The sequence below is a fragment of the Schistocerca americana genome, chromosome 9 (assembly GCF_021461395.2).
Source record: "Schistocerca americana isolate TAMUIC-IGC-003095 chromosome 9, iqSchAmer2.1, whole genome shotgun sequence".
Taxonomy (NCBI): Eukaryota; Metazoa; Arthropoda; class Insecta; order Orthoptera; family Acrididae; genus Schistocerca; species Schistocerca americana.
In genome coordinates, this window is record NC_060127.1 from 117,361,980 (window position 1) to 117,384,420 (window position 22,441).

The 22,441-nt window shown below is 43.3% G+C and overlaps 1 protein-coding gene across 1 annotated transcript in view; it reads left to right on the forward strand.

The window, feature by feature from the left end:
* Positions 1–11,740: 11,740 nt before the first annotated feature.
* Positions 11,741–22,441, forward strand: part of LOC124551091 (molybdenum cofactor biosynthesis protein 1-like) — an 88,953-nt gene continuing 78,252 nt past the window's right edge. Inside the window, exons 1-2 of the mRNA XM_047126022.1 lie at positions 11,741–12,290; positions 12,627–12,738. Coding sequence (XP_046981978.1) covers positions 12,204–12,290; positions 12,627–12,738 — 199 coding nt within the window. The 5' untranslated portion in view covers positions 11,741–12,203. The remainder of the gene's footprint in view (positions 12,291–12,626; positions 12,739–22,441) is intronic.

Sequence of the window (22,441 nt, forward strand, 5' to 3'; positions counted from 1 at the left end):
TCAACAATAACGCAGTCTCTTGCCATGATCAGTATTTTTCAGTTCTTGCACGACTGTCACTTTGTGTGGGAAAAAATGGCTCCGAGCACTATGCGACTTAACTTCTGAGGTCATCAGTCGCCTAGAACTTAGAACTAATTAAACCTAACTAACTTAAAGACATTACACACATCCATGCCCGAGGCAGGGTTCGAACCTGCGACCGGAGCGGTCGCTCGGCTCCAGACTGTAGCGCCTAGAACCGCACAGACACTCCGGCTGGCCTGTATGGGAAAAGTTCTAATTCTTTCCTTACAGCTGTGTGGGCCGTTCTGACGCTAACATCGATTTCCTGAGCGAGTTTTCTTACTGACTTGTTCGGACTCGCGAACATTTTATCGGAAATGTCGAGTAGCTTATTCTCAGACAAAACACTAGGACGACCACTTCTCGGTGCATCTGTCACTGAAGCCGTACTTTGAAATTTGTTAATCAAATCTCGCACAGTATCGCGATGTGGGAGTTTTGTCTCCGGGAAAACTGAATTAAATGTTTGACGAACTGAAACTGCGTATTTACCGCCATCTTTGAACACTTGTTCGACCAAAAACAATCGTTCTTCAATGGTTAGCATTTTAACAGTAACAAAAACGAAACAAACGAACAAAGGACCTAAACTTAAACGTTCACGTCAACACGTAACGACACACACCAACGATACTACTGACGCTGGCTGAGATAAATGATAAACAGTGGAATGTTGGGAGAGTCCACTTGAAGGGAAGTAACCCAGGCAGGCGAACAATCACACGGCACTGCGGAGAGGCTTTTTTAACACCCCGTGTAACAACTCTGTTAAAAATTGTCTGTTGTTGCCTGCGCGCGCGAAACACAACAGTGCAGCCGTCGTCTCGCTGCTGCCCAGTTCGACTACCCCCAGTTATTTATTTATCCTATGGCAATACAGACACATAAGAAACAAGCAGACAAATCACTAATATAACAAACGTTAATAATTGCAAACCAACATTACTAACATAACAAAATTTATGGATTACAAACAAATATCAAGTTTATTAATATAATCTATCGACTCTGGAGTTGCGAGCAGGAAGTCGTCGGGGCTCCCATTATAGGCTCTTCTGGAACACTCTTCAACAATGTGGCTGATGGTCTGACTTTTTCCGCAGTCACACTGAGGGGATGGTATTTTACCCCATTTATACAGGGAGTAAGCACATCTGTCATGACGAGTTCTAATACTATTTAGAGTGGATCACGTTTTGCGTGGTAGGTCAAAACCAGGTGGCTTTTGTGTGATGGAAGGCATGTTATGATTTTGCCATGCGTTCCATTTTTCAGACCATGCGCTTGTGATACTGAAACCTTCTTGTACACAGTTCCTTGCTGTTCTTGTTGGCGGGTTCCTAGATCGAAGCCTATTAGTGTTTGCAGCCTCAGTGTCTCGGTGAATTGGCAGGCTTCGGTTTCCCATGATGTTTTTGTATTCACGTACAAGGGCGTCAGTATGTCTCAGGTGTGGCGGCGGGATGTGGCTTAATATTGGGAGCCACTGCGTTGGAGTGGGTTTAATTACTCCAGAAATCATCCATAGAGTGTTATGCAACTGGACATCCACCTTTTTTACATGTGGGCTGTTTAGCCAAATCGGAGCACAGTATTCGGCAGCCGAGAATACAACTGCTAAAGCAGAGGCGCGGAGAGTGGAGGCCGTTGCTCCCCAGGTAGTACCACAGAGCTTTTGAATAGTGTTGTTTCTTGTCTTTAATTTTTCGGCAGTCTTTGTTAGGTGCTCTTTAAAAGATAGTGTTCTGTCCAGCGTCATGCCCAAGTACTTCGGAGTTTTATTATGCCTGAGAACAGTGTTTTCAAATCGAATGTTGAGTTCCTTTCCAGCGAGTTTGTTGTTGAGATGGAAGCAACTAACCTCTGTTTTGGAAGCATTTGGTTGAAGTGTCCACTTACGGAAATATTCACCCTTTAACTTCAGGTCTTTCGTTAGGATATCCTCAGATGCTTCAGTTGTGCTACATCTTGTAGCGAGGGCCCAATCGTCAGCGTACCCGAACTTCCTTGATTGTGTTTCTGGCAGGTCTGCAATATAGAGCCTACACAGCAGTGGTGCAAGCACTGATCCTTGTGGTAAGCCATTCTTTAGTTTTTTGATGGAGCTGTAGTCAGTGTCCATACTTATTTGGAACACCCTATCATTGAGCATGCTGTCTATTAAACGTGCTATAGATTTGCAAGGAATTACTCGAAGAATTTTGTACATGATGCCTTCTCGTAAGCTGCTGACAAGGGAACCTCCCCATCGCACCCCCCTCAGATTTAGTTATAAGTTGGCACAGTAGATAGGCCTTGATAAACTGAACACAAATCAATTGAGAAAACAGGAAGAAGTTATGTAGAACTGTGAAAAAATAAGCAAAATATACAAACTAAGTAGTCCGTGGGTGACATATGCAACATAATGGACTATTTCAGCACCGAAGCGGCGTGGTCCCGTGGTAGCGTGAGCAGCTGCGGAACGAAAGGTCCTTGGTTCAAGTCTACCCTCAAGTGAGAATTTTACTTTCTTTATTTTTGCATAGTTATTATCTGTCCATTCGTTCATTGACGTCTCTGTTCACTGTAATAAGTTTAGTGTCTGTGTTTTGCGACCGCATCGCAAAACCGTGCGATTAGTAGACGAAAGGACGTGCCTCTCCAATGGGAACCGAAAACATTTGATCGCAAGGTGATACGTCAAACGATTCCTCCACAGGAAAACACATCTGATATATTCTATACGACACTGGTGACGGCATGTGCGTCACATGACAGGAATATGTTGTCGACCCACCTAACTTGTACACTTGGCGAGTGGGTAAAAAGATTCTTCTACCTTGCCCGATTTAAGTTTTCTTGTGGATGTGATAATCACTCCCAAAAAAGTGATGAAAACATAAGAGTTTGTCACATAAACTGAAAATAAAAGATTAAACCTTTTACTCGATGGAAGATTTGAACCAAGGACCTTTCGTTCCGCAGCTGCTCACGTTACCACGAGACCACGGCGCTCCTGCGTTCATAATGTCCTTGATATTGCATATCTTCCCATGAACTACTCATTTTGTATATTTTGCTTATTTTTTCACAGTTCCATACAACTTCTTCCTGTTTTCTCAATTGATTTGTGTTCAGTTTTTCAAGGCCTATCCACTGTGCCAACCTATAACTAAATCTGAGGGGGGTGCGATGGGGAGGTTCCCTTGTGAGAGGTCAATAAAGGCGACTGATGTTTTCAATTTTCTCTGGAATCCCGCCTCAATGTAAGTAGTGAGTGACAACACCTGGTCAGTACAACTTCGTCCTGGACGAAAGCCTGCCTGTTCAACTGGGATCGCCCTGAACAATTCTGGGCTAATAAATCGCTTCGACGTGCGAGACAGACTCCTCCCGAAGCACGCCGGCACTGCGTTGTCCGTACCCAAGGAAAAAGGTCTCGTATCTTTGCATTTGCGAGTGGACAGCGGGGTCTCGCACGCGTTTTACGCAGCATGCTGTGGAAAATTCCCGCAGCTAGGAAAGCGCTGCTTATACTGTCTCCCTCACGCCCCGCCATCGTAAACCTAGAACACTGTCTAGCCCATGATGCATCATTGCAGTCTACGGTGGCAGTGAACTTGAATTGAACGTGATTTGTGTTCTCGGTAGCAGTTCGATATTTCTGTTAGTGGCTAATTTCATAAAGGAAAAAATAAAAGGTATTCATATGATGCGAGCTATAAATGGAAAGTAGTAGAATATGCAGAAGAACATGGAAGCCGAGCAGCTGAGAAGCACTTCGACTCTCCACCAACAGAAAAAAAGAAACCGAGATTGGCGGGCTAATAAAGAAGAGCTGAAAAAACCGAGGAAGACTAAATGTGAAAATCAGAGGGCTGAATGCGAAATTGCCAAAACTAGAAGGAGACGTATTGCGATAGATTCAAGGACATCGTCAAAATGGCACTGGAATTAATACAAAGATGATTCAAACACACGGTCGTAAGCTAGAGCTGCAGTGGAACTTGATTGGAGTTGGTTGATGCTACAAGTTTATGTAGCGTCATCAATTTAGCATGCAAACCAAAATCAAAATATCTCAGAAAATGCCACGAGAGTATGAAGAGAAAATATCATCTTTTCCCAGCTTTGCCATTCAACATCGAAAGAATAGCGGTGTGGAACTAACTCCTCTGACATTTGATGTGCCGAGTAACAGAATTTTGCCATGAATGCATTACATTGTTTTCTATCATGTTGTGCTGACGGTACTATGCCTAATACAGTGGTCATTTTAACGCGCAAAACAATGCCAAAACCAGAATGAGATTTTCACTCTGCAGCGGAGAGTACGCTGGTATGAAACTTCCTGGCAGATTAAAACTGTTTGCGGACCGAGACTCGAACTCGGGACCTAGGCAAAGGTGACACCAAGGTACCTGGGGTACTTGTTATGACAAAGAGCGTTTCTGTTAAGATTCAATCTGAGCTCTTCATTAGCTTGTTCGCTTGTCAGATGGAATGTACATACTTCAGTTTCACTTGTACTGGATTTATTGCTAAAATAGGCACTCATTACAGCTACATCTTCTGTGAGAATTGTCTCCGCTCGTCCTAGATCCTTGGTTTTACAAGCTGAGCGATATCATCCGCGTAGCAGAATTTTGTTGACCTGGTGTTGGGGAGGTCAGAGATATATAGGCTGAATAGTAGGGTGTCTAAGACGCAGCCCTGTGGTAGACTTAATTTCATCTCCTTGCTCACATCTTCTTCCAAGCAGACACGGAAATATCTGTTGTCTATCATGGTGTTGATGAGAGTTACAGTTTTTCAGCATCGGACTGTTTTAAGTAATTTGTATGCCATCACTTCTCGCCAGACTGTGTCATATGCCGTAGTTAGGTCTATGAACGCGACAGATATCTTACGTTTTCTTGGAAACCAGCCTCTATGAAAGTGTTAGGGCCAGTACCTGGTCGCAGCAACTTCTCTGTGGTCTGAACCCCGCTTGCTCAGCTGGAAAATGTTCCAGAATGAAGCGGCAGGGGTAAAATACAGGGAGCGAAAGGCTATTTACAATTTGTACAGAAACCAGATGGCAGTTATAAGAGTCGAGGGACATGAAAGGGAAGCAGTGGTTGGGAAGGGAGTAAGACAGGGTTGTAGCCTCTCCCCGATGTTGTTCAATCTGTATATTGAGCAAGCAGTAAAGGACACAAAAGAAAAATTCGGAGTAGGTATTAAAATCCATGGAGAAGAAATAAAAACTTTGAGGTTCGCCGATGACATTGTAATTCTGTCAGAGACAGCAAAGGACTTGGAAGAGCAGTTGAATGGAATGGACAGTGTCTTGAAAGGAGGATATAAGATGAACATCAACAAAAGCAAAACAAGGATAATGGAATGTAGTCTAATTAAGTCGGGTGATGCTGAGGGAATTAGATTAGGAAATGAGGCACTTAAAGTAGTAAAGGAGTTTTGCTATTTGGGGAGCAAAATAACTGATGATGGTCGAAGTAGAGAGGATATAAAATGTAGGCTGGCAATGGCAAGGAAAGCGTTTCTGAAGAAGAGAAATTTGTTAACATCCAGTATTGATTTAAGTGTCAGGAAGTCATTTCTGAAAGTATTCGTATGGAGTGTAGCCATGTATGGAAGTGAAACGTGGACGATAAATAGTTTGGACAAGAAGAGAATAGAAGCTTTCGAAATGTGGTGCTACAGAAGAATGCTGAAGGTTAGATGGGTAGATCACATAACTAATGAGGAAGTATTGAATAGGATTGGGGAGAAGAGAAGTTTGTGGCACAACTTGACCAGAAGAAGGGATCGGTTGGTAGGACATGTTCTGAGGCATCAAGGGATCACCAATTTAGTATTGGAGGGCAGCGTGGAGGGTAAAAATCGTAGAGGGAGACCAAGAGATGAATACACTAAGCAGATTCAGAAGGATGTAGGTTGCAGTAGGTACTGGGAGATGAAAAAGCTTGCACAGGATAGAGTAGCATGGAGAGCTGCATCAAACCAGTCTCAGGACTGAAGACCACAACAACAACAACAATTCTGTTATACAGGGTGTTCTAAATGGTACGGCCAAACTTTCAGGAAACATTCCTCACACACAAAGAAGGAAAATATGTTATGTGGACATGTGTCCGGAAACGCTTACTTTCCATGTTAGAGCTCATTTTATTACTTCTCTTCAAATCACATTAATCATGGGATGGAAACACACAGCAACAGAACGTACCAGCGTGACTTCAAACACTTTGTTACAGAAAATGTTCAAAATGTCCTCCGTTAGCGAGGATACATGCATCCACCCTACGTCGCATGGGATCCCTGATGCGCTGATGCAGCCCTGGAGAATGGCGTATTGTATCACAGCCGTCCACAATACGAGCACAAAGAGTCTCTACATTTGGTACCGGGGTTGCGTAGACAAGAGCTTTCAAATGCCCCCATAAATGAAAGTCAAGGGGATTGAGGTCAGGAGAGCGTGGAGGCCATGGAATTGGTCCGCCTCTACCAATCCATCGGTCACCGAATCTGTTATTGAGAAGCGTACAAACATTTCGACTGAAATGTGCAGGAACTCCATCGTGCATGAACCACATGTTGTGTCGTACTTGTAAAGGCACATGTTCTAGCAGCACAGGTAGGGTATCCCGTATGAAATCATGATAACGTGCTCCATTGAGCGTAGGTGGAAGAACATGGGGCCCAATCAAGACATCACCAACAATGCCTGCCCAAACGTTCACAGAAAATCTGTGTTGATGACGTGATTGCACAATTGCGTGCGGATTCTCGTCAGCCCACACATGTTGATTGTGAAAATTTACAATTTTCACGTTGGAATGAAGCCTCATTCGTAAAGAGAACATTTGCACAGAAATGAGGATTGACACATTGTTGGATGAACCATTCGCAGAAGTGTACCCGTGGAGGCCAGTCAGCTGCTGATAGTGCCTGCACACGCTGTTAAATGGTACGGAAACAACTGGTTCTCCCGTAGCACTCTCCATACAGTGACGTGGTCAACGTTACCTTGTACAGCAGCAACTTCTCTGACGCTGACATTAGGGTTATCGTCAACTGTACGAAGAATTGCCTCGTCCATTGCAGGTGTCCTCGTCGTTCTAGGTCTTCCCCAGTCGCGAGTCATAGGCTGGAATGTTCCGTGCTCCCTAAGACGCCGATCAGTTGCTTCGAACGTCTTCCTGTCGGGACACCTTCGTTCTGGAAATCTGACTCGATACAAAAGTACCGCGCCACGGCTATTGCCCCGTGCTAATCCAGACATGAAATGGGCATCTGGCAACTCCGCATTTGTAAACATTGCACTGACTGCAAAACCACGTTCGTGATGAACACTAACCTGTTGATGCTACGTACTGATGTGCTTGATGCTAGTACTGTAGAGCAATGAGTCGCATGTCAACACAAGCACCGAAGTCAACATTGCCTTCCTTCAATTGGGCCAACTGGCGGTGAATCGAGGAAGTACAGTACATACTGACGAAACTAAAATGAGCTCTAACATGGAAATTAAGCGTTTCCGGACACATGTCCACATAACATATTTTCTTTATTTGTGTGTGAGGAATGTTTCCTGAAACTTTGGCAGTACCTTTTTGTAACACCCTGTAGATGAGCCTTTCCAAAAGTTTATAAGTACAGCTCAAAAGAAAAATTGGACTGAAGCTTTTGTGGGTGGTTAGCTGGTTTCAAATTGCCACTATTTTTGTTCTCTTTAGCTGTTTGGGCTGCGATCCACTATCTAGGATGTTGGAGAAGAAGCGAATCAGCCATTTTTTCCACCATTACCCATGTTTATGAGAAACTTGGGGTATATATTATCCAGACCAGCTGCTTTACCATATTTAGTTTGTTTCAAGACCTCACCCAATTCAGCCAGTGTAAATGGTGAAGTGGGTACTGAGCTTTTAGAGAGGTAAGTTCTTGTTTTATTTTAGAAGTATGTTTTTTGTCACAGGATGATCTAGATGTTTCAACTATATGGTTAGCGATTTGATTACCTGAAATACCGGGTTTTTTCCCGGGTTTATTGGAGGGTCTGCCAAGCTTATGCAGAAGGCTTCATGCCTTTCAACTTGAATGTCTGAAGTTTACATTTTTCACCATCTCACACCATCGTACTCTTCTAGCAGAATCAAGACTTTGGAGGAGGTCGCCTGCAATATCGCTGACGCCAGTTTCGCTATATTGTTCATAAAGTTGTTTACAATGTTCGTTCCAGCCTGGAGTATATTTCTTTCTGTACCCACGAGGAATAAACTTCTCAGCAGCAGTAAGAACAGCCCCGACGAATCGAGGGTAGTTTTTAGGTTCTGGTGGAATAAAACAGATATACACTCCTGGAAATGGAAAAAAGAACACATTGACACCGGTGTGTCAGACCCACCATACTTGCTCCGGACACTGCGAGAGGGCTGTACAAGCAATGATCACACGCACGGCACAGCGGACACACCAGGAACCGCGGTGTTGGCCGTCGAATGGCGCTAGCTGCGCAGCATTTGTGCACCGCCGCCGTCAGTGTCAGCCAGTTTGCCGTGGCATACGGAGCTCCATCGCAGTCTTTAACACTGGTAGCATGCCGCGACAGCGTGGACGTGAACCGTATGTGCAGTTGACGGACTTTGAGCGAGGGCGTATAGTGGGCATGCGGGAGGCCGGGTGGACGTACCGCCGAATTGCTCAACACGTGGGGCGTGAGGTCTCCACAGTACATCGATGTTGTCGCCAGTGGTCGGCGGAATGTGCACGTGCTCGTTGACCTGGGACCGGACCGCAGCGACGCACGGATGCACGCCAAGACCGTAGGATCCTACGCAGTGCCGTAGGGGACCGCACCGCCACTTCCCAGCAAATTAGGGACACTGTTGCTCCTGGGGTATCGGCGAGGACCATTCGCAACCGTCTCCATGAAGCTGGGCTACGGTCCCGCACACCGTTAGGCCGTCTTCCGCTCACGCCCCAACATTGTGCAGCCCGCCTCCAGTGGTGTCGCGACAGGTGTGAATGGAGGGACGAATGGAGACGTGTCGTCTTCAGCGATGAGAGTCGCTTCTGCCTTGGTGCCAATGATGGTCGTATGCGTGTTTGGCGCCGTGCAGGTGAGCGCCACAATCAGGACTGCATATGACCGAGGCACACAGGGCCAACACCCGGCATCATGGTGTGGGGAGCGATCTCCTACACTGGCCGTACACCACTGGTGATCGTCGAGGGGACACTGAATAGTGCACGGTACATCCAAACCGTTATCGAACCCATCGTTCTACCATTCCTAGACCGGCAAGGGAACTTGCTGTTCCAACAGGAGAATGCACGTCCGCATGTATCCCGTGCCACCCAACGTGCTCTAGAAGGTGTAAGTCAACTACCCTGGCCAGCAAGATCTCCGGATCTGTCCCCCATTGAGCATGTTTGGGACTGGATGAAGCGTCGTCTCACGCGGTCTGCACGTCCAGCACGAAGGCTGGTCCAACTGAGGCGCCAAGTGGAAATGGCATGGCAAGCCGTTCCACAGGACTACATCCAGCATCTCTACGATCGTCTCCATGGGAGAATAGCAGCCTGCATTGCTGCGAAAGGTGGATATACACTGTACTAGTGCCGACATTGTGCATGCTCTGTTGCCTGTGTCTATGTGCCTGTGGTTCTGTCAGTGTGATCATGTGATGTATCTGACCCCAGGAATGTGTCAATAAAGTTTCCCCTTCCTGGGACAATGAATTCACGGTGTTCTTATTTCAATTTCCAGGAGTGTATTTATCTAGGCGGTCAGCAAAACTCCGCCTATCAGCCCTGCAGAAATTCCATCTGGGCTGTGGTACAGGTCTCGCTATTGGGACAGAGAGCCCCATATCGACTATTACTGGCCTGTGCTGACTGTGAGGCAAATTAGGTATGACCTCTCTGGAAACAGGCACTGGGTGCCCTCTGCAGTCCCAGGACACAAAGCAGAGATCCGGGTTGTAATCTCAAGCGGCCGATCTGAAAGTTCCCAAATCCATGGCATCATAAACCAGGTACCGTATCGATTTTCATATTCAATTCAGTCGGTGAGTGCAACACCACATTCATTGTCACGTGCATAGTCCCGGTGACAATGGTGACTATTAAAATCTCCAGCATAAATCGATGGGTGGGCGGTAATTGGCAGAATATGCAGTGGCCGTGGCACATTTGGTGGCTTGAGAATATTATTTATAATGGTCTCCTCCACTTGCATAGAGACTTAATGGATCTCATTTTCTGTATTTGTCGATATGAGGCTAGCTAGCATGCTCGATATTGCTCCTTACATATGTGGCAACACCATACACACTGTGATATGTATCACCCATAAGATCGTAGCCATGGATCCTACCTCTTCTTTCATAGCTGGAGCAAGTGTTTCCTGGATTAGATCTACGTCAGTATCATTGTCTACAAGGAGTTTAGACAGGTACCCTCTTTCAACTCGGCTAATAACTTCTATTTTTAAATGGAATACTCGGATTGAAGAGCCAAGTCTTTTAATCAGTTGGTCCTGAAAAGGTCCATTTTTTAAAGCTTTTTGATTTTGGTTTGTCTGCACGTCTGTAGCCAGGAAATCCAATATCTGGTCTGGCTGCCTATTCGTTCTAGCTCATTTAGCGTTACCCGGGGTGCACGTGTAGTTTTCCACTACGGACGCGAGCTAGTTTACACCCCAGTGGCTTATTAATATTATAGTCATAGGATGCTACGATTTTTCGTTTTGTGAAGTGCACAATTTTACATTTCTGAGCATTTAAAGCGAGTTGCCAATCTTTGCGCCTCTTTGAAATCTTCTGTGCTACTCGGACGGTTTCGTAGTTTCTTTGACAGTTAATGTGATGTTGAGCTTCAAAATCAAGAGGTAATCGCGATGTGGCTGTTCTATCATGGCTTGTGACTAACGGAACTTTTGTGATAGAAATAAACATATGCTTGAAGACAAATTTCGAACGGCATTTTCAATGAAAATATCAAAACAGCAGATAATTTTAATTTGTACACTTCTTTGTTAAAATCTTGCACAATTAAGACACTGGACATTGCCAGTGTTTTAGACATGCGGAATACACCCTCACATTGCAAATCACACTGTGGGTTTTATCAATTTGAAATGTAAATCTAGTAACTAAAACGTAGTAGAGATAGCCATGTACTCCTTTGCAGCATTAAATCCATAGTTCAGAAGCAAGCACTTTCTTGCGATGGAGTACCTAAAATAAGTGTAACATAAAAAAGGAGAAATGCCATTAATAATAAATTTCGGTGGATTTTCATTTTAGTGGTGGTAGCAAAACGGTACATTTCGTACTCCGCGACGCACAATGTAAGTTCGTTGTCGGCCAAATACACACATGCGATTCGTTACTGCTAAGAGCTCTTATTAAACTAATAATCGACCCATTTATTTCACAGTCGCAAAATTTCTACGGTGTGAGAATTCAAGTCATGTCAAAAAGAAGGTATGGTGCGATGGCTTGTTGAACAGCTACGTCAGAGTGACATGCAATGTCACTTTACCGCCTTTGCGTTTGTATCTTTGTGACGTCAGCGAGCTCTAATTACACTGGCTGTTTACTGAGATGCAGCGTAGCGCCTGCGCAGAAGAGGGTGTGTTTTTTTTCCCCCTTCCTCTTCTTTGTTGTTTACTTTATATCAGCTGACTTGGTGCTTTCAAAGGCCAAGTTTACGTAAAGAGGGAGAGGAGATGATAAGGCAGAGAACGAAAAGGGGGAACGACAAGCGCTGCAGAGAGAGTCTGCGTGCGACCATGAAAAGCCTGGGAAGAATAGAGACTAATTGGGAGAGCGACGCTGTTGCATATGCACAACACGTCTGCTATTACTGCACAACTCGAATAACAGACCCACCGACTTCCCACGCGCCGTGAGAAAACATTTCTTTACGTGTCGTCTATCGTGTGTCTCGTGTACGACTACCTACTGACGCTCTCAAAGTTTAATCCTTTCTAATCGTCGAGATTAAATTGGTGTTTTTCTTCGTCTGCAGTCCAAGATAAATGTACACCTTTGTATGAGTGTATTTATGCAAGTGATCTCCCGACTTCTGTACAGAAAACTCGCTGCCTGTTACGAAACAAACGCATAGAAGAATTTCCTGTGATGTTACTGCGTATGCTGAAGCGCACAACATGCGTGTCCAGGAGTCTGTTTACAGATGCCAACAACTCGCAGATATCTGCTGTCGGTGTAAGCATTTCAAAAATAACATTGTTTGTTAACAGTGGACGAGATATCTGTTGCATAATATAAAATCGTTCACGTACCTTTTGAGTGTCATATATAGTTCTTCAAGAGTGAAAAACTGTGCCGGTTATCATTGATATTAATGAATTCAGTGCTCTGTTGAGCACATTCATAACAGCTGTCTAACCGTTCGGACTTCGCTACCTTTTTTTGTTGTGTATGATAAATATTCGCCACAATAATGCAGAGTGAAAGTTACTATAGTGGGCAAGCCCTGTAAGAAATCAAATTTGTGTTTAAGGGAATAGTGTTTGATATTTAACTTTTTTTTCGTTTTAGGCCTTAGTGAAAGAGAAAGCGAGCGTTGAGGAACAAAACATACTGACAGATACTTTTGGGCGATATCACACATATTTACGGATATCACTGACAGAAAGATGCAATTTGAGATGTAAGTATCTTGTAACTCTAGTTTATAAACCGATGTTTACCATGGTAGCAATAGGCTTTGTTAACATACTATATTTTTTAATATTTCCGATTGTTTCAGAACTCACAGAATATGCAAAACATTTTGTGTGTCATTGAAACAAATACTTTTGTATATGAAATGTTGCATACCTTCATTAAATTATGTAATATGGCGTAATCTTCTGGAGCATTGCAGCTAAGGTTAAAAAAGGTGTTCTATAGAAATGCGCAATGAGAATATCATTTATAATTGGTAGCCAAATATCTTGTAGAAACCTCTTCAGGTATTACAGATTCTTACAAGTACATGCCAATATATGTATTCCCTAATGATATTTGTGGTTGAACAACCAAAGTGAATTTAGGATGAACTCAACTTTTCACAATCACAATACTAGCAGTAATTTCCATAGACTATCCATTCCTCTTGAGGGTTCTGAATGGAGTTTTATATTCCGGAGCAAAAGTCTATAAAAGGTTACCAGTGAATATCAGACATGAAACTGAACTTTCCCAAATGTATAAAAAAAGTACAAGAATGACTCATTAGCCATTCTTACAATTTGATATTTACAGTCAGTGTAAACACTATGTATGGTAACTCTAATATTGGTAGTAGACAGGCCCATGCTTTTCCAACACATAAGCTGAGAGTAGTATGTGTAAAGCTACACATTTTCAAAATAGCTGTTTTTCTCCTAACATCCACAAGAATAGCTAACTGCAGAAAAACAACAGGTCAAAAATTTTCAAAATTTCTTTTATTGCAGAAGTCATAAAGTGCTTCTAGTAACTTGGTACAATTAACTCCTTACTGCAGAAAGAGATCATGTCCTAGACATGTTCCCTTTCTGCTGTGAACTGTGTGGAGAGTTTGGTATCATCAGGAGAAACTTTAGAAACCAGGAATGATATTACACTGTTAGTAAGGTGATAAAACTCATATTTGGATCATCACAGAAGAAAGACAAATTTAGGTTGTTCTCATAAAAACAGCGAACTTCACAGACTACGATACTTGGTGGTCAAGACTCTACATAAAAGGGGTCAACAGAAGCGTCTGATCCCACGCGTCGGCTTTGACCCGTGACGTAAGGGTGTTGTCGTGTGTGACGTCATGAGGGCGCGGAGTTTTGTTTGAGTGTGGCTGTCTCCAGTTCTGTTTTATCTTATTTTATTTACTTTTCTGATCTGTTTGTTCTATCTCGTGGGATTTTTTTAAATTTAAAAACACTTATTACTTATTTTAATTATCTGTTTCCTCCAATTTCTGTTTTAGTTTATTATATTTATCTTTCTGATCTGTTCGTTCTATCCCGTGAGATTTTTTTTTTAAAAGACAAAAAACACTAATCAGCTACTGAAGCATCTTTATCTTCTATAGGTTGCAGGGGTTACGACCCCTGGGGAGGTGGGTGGGTATTCATGCATGGCTGTCTTCACTTACACGTTGTAGCTACGCAAGGCGTCTAAATTTGTTTATATTTAGTTTGCCCCCACCCAAAACACCCCATTTCCCGCGCTTGTCCCGTTAGTGTCATTAGGCTTCTTGTGGAAAGTGTGTGTGTTTGTTTTTGTTTCCGCCATATTTGTGACGTCATGGGTCAAAGCAGACGGGCGGGATCGGACGCTTCCGTATTTCCCATAAAAGCTTCCCCTAGTAACAGTTCTTATGGAAAATGTTTTCCAAAGAGGTAAAAGATTTCTTTTGTCCTGTCAATCACGAATTAGTTTCAATAAAGATACACCACCGATAGCTCAATGTAAGATAAACATCAAAACTATGTGAACTGATAGATTTTATGTAAGAAATATTAAGGTGAATCTAGAACTTCCCAAGGAACCAGCCTACAAAGCCAAACTATATATAAACATCTTAAAATGGATCATATGAAATAAAGTTTAATTTATGTTCTGGAAGAAAGGCTGCATTTTTGGAATGAAATTATGACTTATTTGACCACAAAGAGAGTGATGAAAAGGAAGAGTATGATAAGCCCATTGACTTAATTTGATATAATATTGATTACAATGTATTTAGTTTGAGGAAAATATGTAAAATAAATTTTCTTCCTCGAAATATAAGTCTTTTAATTTATATTCCACATCTTTTGCTACAAGAAGGGAGTATGTCAAGTTCAAAAGAAAAAGAAGAAAAAAATTGAGCTGCTGGGAACACAAAATGGATAAAAATTACGAAATTTAAATACCTTACAACCACATATTTATAGAAAAAGTGTAGAATAATTTTACGTTAGAGTTTCTGTATAAAAGTTTTTTTACTCGCCTGTAAACTTTGAAGAAGGGGACTTGTTCCCTTTCTGCAGTTAAGTTTCCATATAATGCAATCCAGAAGTAATTACAAAAATATTGTTTTCAGTAGATTGGCACTAATAATAATTTGTCGTCAGTATACTTCACATAAATAGCTGGCAATTGTGGCTCCAGCCTTTTAGTGTAGCTTTAGTATGGTGTGACTCATTCCGCATTCGTAAAGGCTTTCCTTCCTGATCTGATTTATGGAATATAATTATGTTTGAATGGGTAAAATATAACACTGTAATACTTAAATTTAGTTTTTAAAGTTAAATGACTTTAGATCATTATCCTTACAGTGATTCTTAGGTATCAGTAATAAGTTTTACGCAAACATTGAATTCAAGGATGCAAACATAACTGTCACGAAAACTATACACAATATTGTTAATTAATCAGTTGGCCAGTTTCATGTTCTGTGGATCGTTATGCACGATAAATTGTAATGACGTGGAACAAGTATTTTTATATTCATATTGCAAATTAATTTGTTAATGTGGGTACATTTTATCCACGCTAACAGAACAAATATAGTTTTTGTCTTCAGTTGCACATCTAAGAGTGTGATTGTCATCAAAGTATCTGTAAATGTTTACATATTATACAAAGCTAAAGCACAACAATATGAAAACGGCAGCTGAGTAGCATAGCCGGAGCAGTGGCTTTCTCCGAAGTACCTGTTAGCTGTTTTTCTCCTGACATTCATTTTTTAATGTTTTTTTACCTTATCCCTCATCTTCATGGGGTCAGCATGTTAACCTGGATTTAGCTATGTTAGTGGTGGAGGGTGGCTAAAGTGCGCTTTTGGGGTCAGCGGCTTTTCTGCTGCGTGTTGCTGTTGACCCTTCATTTCCATAAGCCATAGCCCATCAGATGATAGTGTACAGTAGCCAAAGAGAATCGTTGAATCTAATGAGTTGTTTCAGCAGAAAATACAAGCTTATTACTTTTGTTTTCAACTTGGAGAGCACAATTTTACCCTCCCCTCTGAGGGCTCATGGCTCTTTCGCTCTTTCGTGAGTTCATGCTTGGCGCACTTGAAGACCTGAGCTATTGTGGGCCTTTCTTCCTTCCAGGGCTTCATTCTCTCACGCCTTGCTTTTTCGTTTTCACCTTTCCTTTTTGGCAATTTTGGTCCCCCATTGGGGTCTGACCTCCCCTTCTAAATTTTCTCAGTGTAAACCATCTGGGGTGCCAGACAGCCATTGATGTGGCTGGTTTGCAACCTTGCTCCAGGTCATGTTTACCCCCTCTTCGTGCCGAGTCAGCAGTCCGATACAATTATTTGCGCCGCCGATATTGTCATCCCCAACTCGACAGGCTCCTTTCGCCACCAGCTGGTTCTGTGGTGGGACATGGTCATTGCCATAAACATCTGTGATCACCGTCGGGCTTTGCAGTGCCTTAACCAGCACTTGTCCTCTGCTGGTCTTATTTAAAATTCTTTGCACCAAAGCCCATTAGTTAATGAAACAGACCAAGTGGGTGTGTTGGGGATGCTTTGCCTCCTCCTTAGGTTCTTCTGTCCCTTCGTCACAGATGTGGGCTACGCTCTGCACCCTCTGAGGTTACCAATGGTAATCGTCCATCCTGCATCTTGTCCTTCCGGGTGGCCTTTGTATGAATCCATTGGTCCTCACGGAACATTTTGTGACTCGTTCTGCAACGGCTTCGGCATCAGCCTCCTATCCCGTCACCTTCCTCCTCTGGAAATAGTTGGCTGAAGGTTTCCACATGTTTTACCAAATGTCAGGTGAAATCCTACAATAAACCTGTTACTGAATGAAAACTTATTGTGGCCCTCTCTTCTTCCCATGATTCAGTCACTGGCCGCAATTCCATCCAGAACCAACTGCTTCAACACCTCTGTCCCCCACGAAAACAGTGTCACCTCCGATTGCTTAACCACATTTGGCTCAAAGGTGATTTCTCCTCTCTGTGGAGGGACAGTATTGTGGTTCCTGTCCTTAAGCCTGGTGAGAATATGTCATCTGTTGATAGTTACCAGCCGATCAGTCGGACCAGCATCGTCTGGAAGTTATTTGAATTGATGGTGGCTTTTTGGCTCAGTTGGGTCCTTGAATCTCCGAACTGGTACAGCTTTCGGCAGAGACAATCTCCGCCTGTATACCTGTGTCAATTGGAAACCACAGATCAGCAGGCCTTTTCTCAACACTGCCATCTTGTTGCAGTTTTCTTCACTCTTTGTAAGGCCTATAACACATCTTTGTGCCATCACGTCTCCCTAACACTCCATGAATGGGGTCTTCAGGGCCTCCTTCCCATATTTATTCACGAGTTTCTGCCTCACTGGTCATCCAGGGTTCAGGTTGGCACTGTTCTCAGCACTCTGCAGACTCAGGAGAACGACATTCCACAGGGCTCTGTAATTAGTTTCCTCCATTTTTTTTAATCACTACTGATGGACTCGTGTCCTCCATTGGGCTATGATTTTTATATGTGGACTGGTTCCCATTCAGTGGCCTCTGCAGAGCAACAGCTCCAGAGTGCCATCCAATGCACTTCCGCATGGACACTCTCTCTCAGTTTCACTTCTCCCCATTTCCAACATGTGTGGTGCATTTCTGTTGCCATACTACAGTGTAGCCATGTATGGAAGTGAAACATGGACGATAACTAGTTTGGACAAGAAGAGAATAGAAGCTTTTGAAATGTGGTGCTACAGAAGAATGCTGAAGATAAGGTGGGTAGATCACGTAACTAATGAGGAGGTATTGAATAGGATTGGGGAGAAGAGAAGTTTGTGGCACAACTTGACTAGAAGAAGGGATCGGTTGGTAGGACATGTTTTGAGGCATCAAGGGATCACAAATTTAGCATTAGAGGGCACCGTGGAGGGTAAAAATCGTAGAGGGAGACCAAGAGATGAATACACTAAGCAGATTCAGAAGGATGTAGGTTGCAGTAGGTACTGGGAGATGAAGAAGCTTGCACAGGATAGAGTAGCATGGAGAGCTGCATCAAACCAGTCTCAGGACTGAAGACCACAACAACAACAACTACAGTCCATCCCAATCCAGAGCTTTACTTCAATGCCCAATGCCTGACCGTTGTTCCCCAGTCCTATTCCTTGGGTCTTCTTTTGGACAACAAGCTTAGTTGGTTGCCCCATATCCATCTCCTGGTGGCCGTGGCTTCTGTAAACTCAGTCCTTTGCTTCCTTGTCCACACCTCTTGGTGTGTGTATTGTTCGACTCTTCTCCGCCATTATCAGGCCTTAATTCCGTACTATCTGGACTATGGTTGTCAAGTTTATGACTCACGAGTCAGCTGCCCCTTCCACACTGCTCCTCTTGGACCCAGTCCAGCATCATGATATTCATTGGCCACCAATACCTTCCCCACTAGCCTTTTTGATAGTTTTCTGGTTGGCACTTGGACCCTCACCTCTTTTGGTTGAGCGGTCCCAGCTTCTGGTTTGCAATGCCATCACTATCTGCTCTTTCACTGCTCTTTTTGCAGCTTAGGGAAGTGACCTGCCCATTGCCCTCCTTTTTGTTGGTTTATCTGATGGGCTCTGCCTTGCTTCTCTCCACCATGATTTCCATCTTCCCTCTCTGCCCTGTTCCTCATGTTCTCTCTCGAACACTCCCCCCCCCCCCCCCCCCCCCCAACCCCCAATGTTCCTCTTTTCTGTATTCCAGCGAATCTCTTGTTTCTGTTGTTTGTTCCACCTGATCCTATGGCAGGTCTGGGATGTGCTGTTGTTTTTTACACCATTGGCTCTAAATTTGCTGATCACGTGTAACATGCCTTCACGTCTTCCGTTGGCATGGAATACCATCTCTTGCCTGACATGTGTGGGGTGGCCATCTATCGGGTCCTCTGATTTGTTAAACGGTCCTCCCTCAAATGTATTTTGTTATGTATGGACTAGATAGTGGCCCTTAGACTACCACTCAGAGTTTTTCCACCATCCCTTGGTCTCTGCTATCCGTGAACTTCTCCACAATCTTGACTGTACTGCTCGTTCCTTTGGGTTCCTGGCTAAATGGGTACCTTGGGTAATGAGCTGACTAGTGGGGCCACCAACTACCTCCTATTCTCCCTTTTTGCTCCTTCATGGTCCCACTCTTGGGAGACCACACGCTCTGTGCCCCTCACCCCTGCATTTCTTCCTCTGTCTAATAAACTTCATGTGAATAAGGAACTCCCACCATGTGGCATTCTTCCTTCCTCCTCCTCCTCTCCCGGTGGGAATCTACCACTCTCTGCTGTCTTTGTATTGGCTTTATCAGGTTAACCCATGATTTTTTACTCCATATGAGCCGTACCCTTTGCAGTTCTGGGGCCTCCTTCATGGTGACCCATATTGTGGTTGACTGCTCTGTTTTTTGGCCCTTCATTCTGGTATTGGAGTCCTTTGGTTAGGATTGGCATTGGTTTGGGAGGCCTCTGGTCTTGCCTCCATGCCGGCTAGATCACCCATACCCCCTCTTTTCCCTACATTTTGTCTGCTATTTTGTGTCATTTTGTTTTGCCTTTTCTTGTGTCTTCGTCCCCTGGTGCTGTTCCAGTTGTCATGCTCATGGTGTGATGTGACGTCAGGATGGGCCAGTTGCAGTGTTGGTACCCCATCGTGTGCAGCACCTTTGGTGCACCCCTGCTCTCGCCCTTCCCCCCCTCCCTCTCATTTATTCTTCCTGCATCCCAGCATCTCTGTTTGCCCATTTTCTGGACTTTGGTGTTTGTGTTGTTCCTCCCTTAGTTTCTGTCAGCTTAGATCGTGGGATCAATGACCTCGCTGTTTGGTTACTGATGTTTGTATTTATTTCTTGTATTGTTTGTTTTTCAGGATATAACAGGAATCTTGGGATATCTTTTCATACACCAATGTTATAATATGGTTATGAGTGGGGGGAAAGCTGGATATGGTGACGGACTGATTTGTAGTGTAGGTCAAGGTCTAGGTTGAAATGTAACAGCTCGGTTGTGGGTTTGCAAAACCAATGAATGTGACTGGGGGTAAACTGGCTGTGGTGACAGACTGGTTTGCAGCGTAGCTCTACACCTACATCTGTACTCTGCAAACCACTGTGAAATGTATGGCAGAGGGTATGTCTCATCATAACAGTTATTAGCATGTTTCCCCTGTTCCATTCACATATGAAGTACAGCAAGAGTGATGTTTAAATGTTGCTCTGTGTGCTGTTATTAATCTGATTGTTCTCCAGATTCCTATGGGAATGATACATAGCATCATCACTTAAAACTTATTCTTGAAAATTTGTAAGTAGGTTTTCTCAGTATAGTTTACACTTACTTTCAAGAGTCTACCAGTTCAGTTTCTTCAGCATATCTGTAACACTCTCCCATGTGTCCAACAGAATGGTGACCATTTGTGCTGCCCTTCTCTGTATATATTCAATATCACCTTCTGGTACTATTTGGTGTGGTCCCACACACTTGAACAGTATTCTAGAATGGGTCACATGAGTTATTTGTGAGCAATCACTTTTGTATACAGATTACATTTCTCCAGTATTCAACTAATAAACCAAAGTCTACCACTTGCTTTACCCATGACTGAGCCAGTGTGATCGTCCCATTTCATACCCCTACAAAGTGTTACACCCAGGTATTTGTATGAATTTTCAGCTGTAACTCATTGATATTATAGGATGCTGCATTTTTTCTTTTGTGAAACACTTAATTTTACATTTCTGAATATTTAAAGCATGTCGCCAATTTTTGCACTACTTTGATATCTTTTCAAGATCTGACGGAATGTTTAAAGCAGCTCCTTTCAGACAGTACTTCATTATAGATAGCTATATTGTCTGCAAAAAGTTTGAGGTTACTATTAGTATAGTCTGCAAGGTCATTAATATACAAAAACAGCAACAGGGCACACCTGACTCTCCATCTACATTGGTTGATGACTCTCCATATGAGGTAACTTTTTGTGTCCTCCCTACCAAAAAATCCTCAGTTCAGTCACAAATTCCACTTGAAATCTTATATGATCATAGTTTTGATAATTTGTTAGAGGTTAGGCTGAAATTTTACATTTTGGTTGTGAGTTGATAAAGCCATCTAATGTGACTGGAGGAAAACTGCCAGTGTTGATGGACTAATCTGTATGTTTATGTGTGTTTTCTACGGAAATGAAAACCAGATGTACAGTGAACAATGGCAGACTTGGTTTCACAGCTCTAAACCTCATACAGTCCGAAATATTTGATTTTAAAGGATGGCAATTGAACCGCAGTTTCTGCTGAAATACACAGGGCAAGGGTTGCCTGCACTGTATTGCTGCCTGCTGTGAGTGGCTCGCACAATGGGCAGTAATGCACAACCCATAAAAGTAGACAAACATCACTTTCAGTACAATTAACATTTATTTGTATGGCACATGTATGTTTTTTCTAAAGAAATGAAAACTAGAGGTACAGTTTAGTGACAAGACATGGTTCTAGTGTCATAAACACAATTGTTAGCGGCATGGAAAATACACTCACAAATAGCCAGTAATGTCACATCAGATGAACCTGTGTCACTTTTGCAGATGTTAAAACTGATCGCCTTTTGCATCAATACACTTGTGGAGACGAGAACAGGTGAGTGTTACACGGAGTGTAGTGTTTCCACAGATATTGCTGCATACACAGCAGTAATACATTCTTGCACATCAACTCGTGTCGTTGGAGGCTCATGGTACACAAACTCCTTCACTCTGCTCCAGAAAAGTCTTTTAATGGCGTAAAGTTGGGAGGAAGGGGGGGGGGGGCAGGCTATTTAGCTCACAGGACCTCCACATACTATCCACCTATTTACAAACATTGCATCCACAACTTTTCTGGAAACGTGTTTAGCGTACGGGGCATCCATCACACTGGAACCATATTGATCAATGTGTTTCCAATCCCTTATCCATGAGATGGGACAGTGTGTCTTGCAGAACTAATGTATGTTGTCATCCAGTTAATGTTCCTTGATAAAAATAGGGACCTACAAAACGGGTACCATTGATGCAGCACTGAACAGTGACGCCCCATGTCACTGATGAACAACCGTGCAGAGCCAGTAGTGATTTTGCCCAGACCAACAGTGCATGTTCAGCAGATTCACATGATCATGATTTGTGAATGAAGCTTCATCTGTAAAGCATCCACTGATCTGCAAAATGACAGAATTCAGTGTAGGATTTAAAGTCATTCCTGTACAGTTCTTGGCGGACTGAGGTATGATATAAATGAAACGTATGCCTGTGTCACATTCTTCACACACTACTACAGCTTACTCCATAACTGTGTGCAACCTGTCTACACTCGCCTCAAGATTGTGCAGTGCAGCAGCCCCAGTGGGGTAGCACTCAGTGTATACTGCTGCAGCTGTGGTTGCAT